Raw genomic sequence first — 5,944 nt, 5'->3', positions numbered from 1 at the left:
CTTTTATGGGATATAACCCTACTCAGAAAGGATTTGTTTGTTATAATGCTCGTGCAAACAAATTCCAGATCTCCCGAAATGTGATCTTCTTTGAAAATCAATATTTCTTTCAGTCTCAGTTATTTCAAATTCTTCTATTACTCTTTTACCCGTTTTTGATGATGTACATTCTTCTATTGATTAATTTAAACCAAGTGTGGTGTATCATAGACGTCCTCCTTCAATGCCTCTTCCAAATACTGATTCGTCATCTGATTCTATGCTTCCTATACCTAGGCGCTTCACTCGAGTTACACATCCACCAGATAGGTATGGTTTTTCTCATACCTCGCTTACTGCCACTCTCAACACTGTTTTTGTTCCTCACTCTTATACTCAGGCAGCCACCCAAGTATGTTGGCAGCAGGTCATGCAAGAAGAAATCCAAGCTCTTCAAGACAATCACAGTTGGGATCTTGTGACTTGCCCCTTTGGTGTCAAAACTATTGGTTGTAAATGAGTGTATTCAGTCATGTTTCAATCTAATGGCTCACTGGATCGATATAAGGTCCGTCTTGTAGCCTTTGGGAACCGGTAGAAGTATGGTATTGATTATGAAGTGATATTTGCACCTGTTGCCAAAATGACTACTATACGGACTATCTTGGCACTTGCTGCATCACATGGATGGTCTCTTTGGTAGATGGACGTGAAGAATGCATTTCTACATGGGGATTTGAATGAAGAAATGTATATGTCTCCACCTCCCAGCATGTTTACTACACCTTCCTCAGAGGTTTGTTGGCTACACCAATCTTTATATGGATTGAAACAGGCTCTGCTTGCATGGTTTGATAAATTTCGCTCTACTTTGCTTGCTTTTCACTTTACTTAGAGTCAGTTTGATTTCTTTCTGTTACTTCGCAAGACTTCTACAAGAATTATATTACTTCTGGTATATGTTGATGATATTGTCACTACTGGCTCTGATACTGAGTTAATTAAGCAATTACAACAACATCTCAAGGCCTCTTTTCACATGAAAGATCTTGGTCCCTTGCAGTACTTTCTTGGCCTTGAGGTGCAAATTACTCCGATTGGTACATTGTTACACTAGCACAAATACACACAGAAAGTGATTTCATTGGCTGGTCTCCAATTAGGTAACTCTATTCTTACTCCCTTGGAGGTAAATCTTAAGCTTCATTAGGAGGAAGGTGAACTTCGCTCAGATCCATCCTTGTATCGGCAACTAGTTGGGAGTTTGAACTACTTGACTATTACTCATCCTGACATTTATTTTGCTATGCAGCAAGTCAGTCAATTTATGCAGGCCCCGTGACATCTTTACTTAGCCGCTGTCTGCCGTATTATCCGATATCTGAAGGGCACCTCAATATGCGGGTTGTTCTTTCTTAAGGAATCTTCCTTACAATTAGTATGGTATAGTGTAACGCTAAGGTCCCCGAGAGTCCAGAGAGTTAACTCATGTCGCTAAAAATATCCTCAATAACACTTTTAAAATAAACCAGAGTCTCCATAACATATTAATCTATTTGTTCAATACAAATATGCATGTTCCTACATAATGGCACATCAGTGGTGTATCATTAATAAACTTAAACTTTCCCACAAGGACTGAGAATATCCATTACTCAAAATACCAAAGCCACATACAATATTCACACTACCAAAAGACTCTCCAACAGTCATTGTACCCTAAGGCACTTAGTTTTCTATGATCAACAAACTTGCAAGTACTCCATATTCTTGATTTCCAGTTGTTGCATAAAAAAGTATTTGAAACATATTATGGAGATAGGGGTGAGTTATCAACAACTCAGTAAGCAGAGAACATATACTAATATACAAACATGAGCACTTACAGGTTTCAGAATGCAGAACAAAACACTTTTTATTTTCAGAATGTAAAGTCAAAACATGTTATCAAAAATATCAGAGCGAAAGTTCACAATATTCTTATTGAAAATTTCCTTGGCACAGCATAACTAAAACATCATATCAATACAGAATTTCGTGTTTAACCCCCGTGGTAGGGTTGTGCAAACCCTGACGGCCAACCGAGCAGAAACAGAGTGTGAATCTTCCCCTTATCATTCGCGGAGCCCCGAGTGTGCACATAGGAAAGACCACGCAGAAAACCACTTTGTTTCCAAAGTGGATGCACCAGAAACAGAAAAGTTGGTACCAACCCAAACAGAGGCCACAATTTTACTCCCGTGGTAAGGTCAGAACAGAAACAGAATGTCATGCCGGATGTTTCAAAAATCATATCTTATCATATCAGAGTACAAAACATTTTCAGAACAGAACAAAATCAGATCACAAAATTATAATTATGCACAAATTTCATATTCACTCTCTTTTGCACAGTTCAGAAACAAAATGTTAAAAATAAGCTCATGTCTACACTAGTCATGTCAGAAAATATTTCCTCGTTATACAGAATTTCATAAGTAATGCAGAACAAATAATTGAGATCGTTTTCAAAATTTCTTTTCATAACAAAAACATGCATATTTTCTAAAATCAATCTCAAATCATTTTATCTTATGCAAAGTGTAGCATAGAAACACCGCTTACCTGGACTCCTTAGTCTTTTAAAAAAATTTATTCAACAAAGCCGAATAAATATTAATCGTCACCTATAAAAATCAAGTAATTTTCGTAAATTTTCAATCAATCACGTATTTCGATATTCAAACCTAAATTGCTAAAGAAACCTATTTTAAACCCTCAAAACCTAAAATTCTCATAATTCCTAAAATACCATCATTTTCTAAACTCATCAATATCCAACATAATAACTCCAACTAAAACATTAAATTCCAACTTATTCACAATTGAGATCTTACTATAATTTATAAAACTAAAATAACATAACTATATTGAGATCCTCATAAGTAAAAATCATACTTTTGTTTAAATAAAAAAAATTCTTTTAAAAGGATTCAAAATAGTATTTTGCACTTACTGATCATTCCAAAATTTATCAGTATTTACTTAATAAATATTTCGATAAAAATATCAGTCTAAAAAAAAAACCCAATTTAACAAAATAAACCCACACGTGTCTAAATCCAAATAAATAAATAAATCACATACAACCCACGCTTCACACACAAAATACACAGTCTGTTGGTGTATTCACACAAAAAGAGGGCAAAAGGGTAATAACACCCTTCATCTACATGGTTACCTGTGACCCAACATTTCCTTTTTAAGCAACTGCTATCAACAACAAAAATAAAAACCAGTGGAAGCAAAATGTGAGCGACGACAGGGACTCACCCACGGGAAACCGAAGCAGGCGTAGAGGGGTAAGGCACGACGGGGTTGGCTGGAGGGACAGTTGAGGCATGGCTAATGAGCAGGAGTGCGGCGGAGATGCTGTCGGGTTGGGCTGAGCACGAGAGAAAAATAGGGTGAGGTGAGCGAGCGAGGGGCGGAGAGAAAAGAGTGAGTAGACCGAGAGAGACACTCACCGTGAAGGGTTGTTATGACTGAGGTGGGTTGTGGGTGTCCAGCGCCCTTTTTCCGTGGGGGTGGCGATGGCTTGGAGTGGCTGGTGCGGTGTGGTGCAGTGCAGTGGTTCAGTGGGTGGATCTCTATTTTGGGTGGCCAAAAACAGGGGAATAAACGGCTGGGTTATCCGTGAGAGGGGTGGCTCACGGTGGTGTTAACCGTGGTGGTTTTTGTGAGGTGGGGTCACAACGTGGTGGAGCTCTCGGAGGAGGGTGAGTGCAGCATCATATGGTGGCTGAACTGCTCTGTTTTCGGATGTCATAAATAGTGGAAGACAAGGCTTGAAACAGAGGCTTCAAGGGCACTGGGTGGCAGCTTCGTGTGGCTGGGCATGGTTGGGGTGGTGAACTCAGAGTGGCTGAGGTACCGGCACGGACTGGGTATGGTGGAGTCGCGGCACGTGAATCGGTTTTGCAGGTGGCAGTTCACTGGTTGCAAACCGAGCACTTCGGTTTGGTGTTTTGTAGAGGAAACGATGGCCTTCTATGAAGAGGGGAAAGAGCGGCACATATCCTAGGGTTGAGGATGTTTAACATATATATAAGATAAAAATAGTAAAGAGAAAACCTAGAGGAAGGGAATGAAAAGGGCATGCATGAAAATGGCAAACGGGTGCGAAACCATGCGACGTGTTCTGGACGCTTACATGGGACGGGCTCTTTAAGTCTACAAGGAAAAGAAAAGAAAAGAAAAGAAAATAACATAAAATAAAAAAATATACTTAGGTCCATGCTCTCTTCTAAAAAATTTTACTAATAATCCCAAACGATTTTTTTTTTTTTTTCATAACTAAAAACCCAAAATTTTGTAATGCCATTTGACTAGGTTCGGGTGTTACATATAATGATGCTGATTGTGCTGGATGTGTGGATACTTGTTGCTCTGTTATTGGCTGGTGCATGTTTTTAGGCAATACACTCATTTCTTGGGAGAGTAAGAAGCAAGACAGATTTTCTAAGTCCACAACTGAGTCTGAGTATCGTGCTATATCTTCTGCATGCTCTGAGATCACATGGGCTTTGTGGGTTATTGGGTGAACTTGGTTTTCCTCAGCTTCAGTCCACTCCTCTTCATGCTGATAATGCCAGTGCTATTTAGATCACTGCTAATCATGTCTTCCATGAGTGCATGAAACATATTGAAGTCGATTGCTATTCCATACATGAATCATCTGACAAACATGTGATTACTTTTCCTCACATTTCCACCAAACATCAAACTGCCGACATATTCACTAAAGCTCCTTCTCGGCACTAGCATCAGTTCTTGATTGAAAAATTGATACTTTTTGGTCTACTAGCATCAATTTGAGAGGGGATGTTACGAAGATATGATTTGGAAAATATTTATTGTATTTTTTGTGATAATTTCCTTTCTAGCTAAATTAGATATTGCTGTAAATACTTACCTTGTATAGCATATTAGACGCATAGAATTTGGCAACAATCATGTATATTCTCTTTTATATAATGAAAGCTAACCCTTGGTAAAGGGTGTTCAGACCAAATTGACAGCCCTAAGTGTGTAGAGATTCCATCCCGTACTACGGTTGCAAAGGACTGCTTTAGTGTGTATGTAAGGGAAAAAAATAAGTTGAGAAGTGATCTTCAAGGGCAACGAGTTGCCCTCACCACGAATATATGGACATTTGTGTAAAATCTTAACTATATGTATCTCATTGCACACTTATTGATGATAATTTGAAACTACACAAAAGAATTCTTTCTTTTTATTTGGTTGAGAATCACACGGATGATACACTTGGTTGGGCTATAGAGATGTGCTGGCATGATTTGGGGAGATCGAAAGTACTTGCAATTACACATGATAATGCAAGTTCTAATAAAGGAGCAGTTTCTTATTTGAAGAAAAAAAATCAAGTATAGGAATGACACTGTTTTGGAACATGAATTCTTACATGTTTGGTGTTGTGCCCACATTCTAAACTTAATCATCCGTGAAAGGTTGAGGGAATTTGATGAGTCTATTATGAAGGTGGGAGGTGTTGTGAAATGTGCTAAGTCCTCACCTCGAAGGTGGAATACATTTAAGAAGTGTATTGGGTTGGAAGAAATTGCAAACAAAAGTTGCATTTGTTTAGATGTACCGACTAGGTGGAACTCCACCTATCTTATGTTGGAATGGGTTTTAAAATTTTGAAAAACTTTTGAAAGGATGGAAGAAGAAGATTTGAGGTTTCTTACTAGTGTTGGAGACGATGATGACGAAATAGGTGATGTGGTGAATAGGAAAACATCAAATAAGTTAGGGCCTCCCAATAATAACGATTGAGAGAATGTAAGGTTGTTTGTATGGTTTTTTCAACTATTTCATGATGCAACTTTATCTTTTTCGGGGGGTCAATATGTAATTTGCAACTTCTTTTTTTGGAGTTAGTTAGAATAGTTGATACAATTGA

At 38.2% G+C, this 5,944-nt stretch overlaps 1 protein-coding gene across 1 annotated transcript; it reads left to right on the top strand.

The window, feature by feature from the left end:
- The first annotated feature begins 223 nt into the window (after nucleotides 1–223).
- LOC121247332 lies at nucleotides 224–4,623 on the top strand. Its single transcript, XM_041145699.1, has 4 exons — nucleotides 224–391; nucleotides 683–775; nucleotides 875–1,060; nucleotides 4,435–4,623. The coding sequence occupies exons 1-4, from the start codon at nucleotides 224–226 to the stop codon at nucleotides 4,621–4,623; spliced, it is 636 nt and encodes a 211-aa protein (XP_041001633.1).
- Nucleotides 4,624–5,944: the final 1,321 nt, after the last annotated feature.

Source organism: Juglans microcarpa x Juglans regia, chromosome 1S (genome assembly GCF_004785595.1).
Source record: "Juglans microcarpa x Juglans regia isolate MS1-56 chromosome 1S, Jm3101_v1.0, whole genome shotgun sequence".
NCBI classification, from domain to species: domain Eukaryota; kingdom Viridiplantae; phylum Streptophyta; class Magnoliopsida; order Fagales; family Juglandaceae; genus Juglans; species Juglans microcarpa x Juglans regia.
The sequence above is the reverse complement of the archived record's forward strand: the minus strand, read 5'-3'. Positions and strand labels throughout refer to the sequence as shown.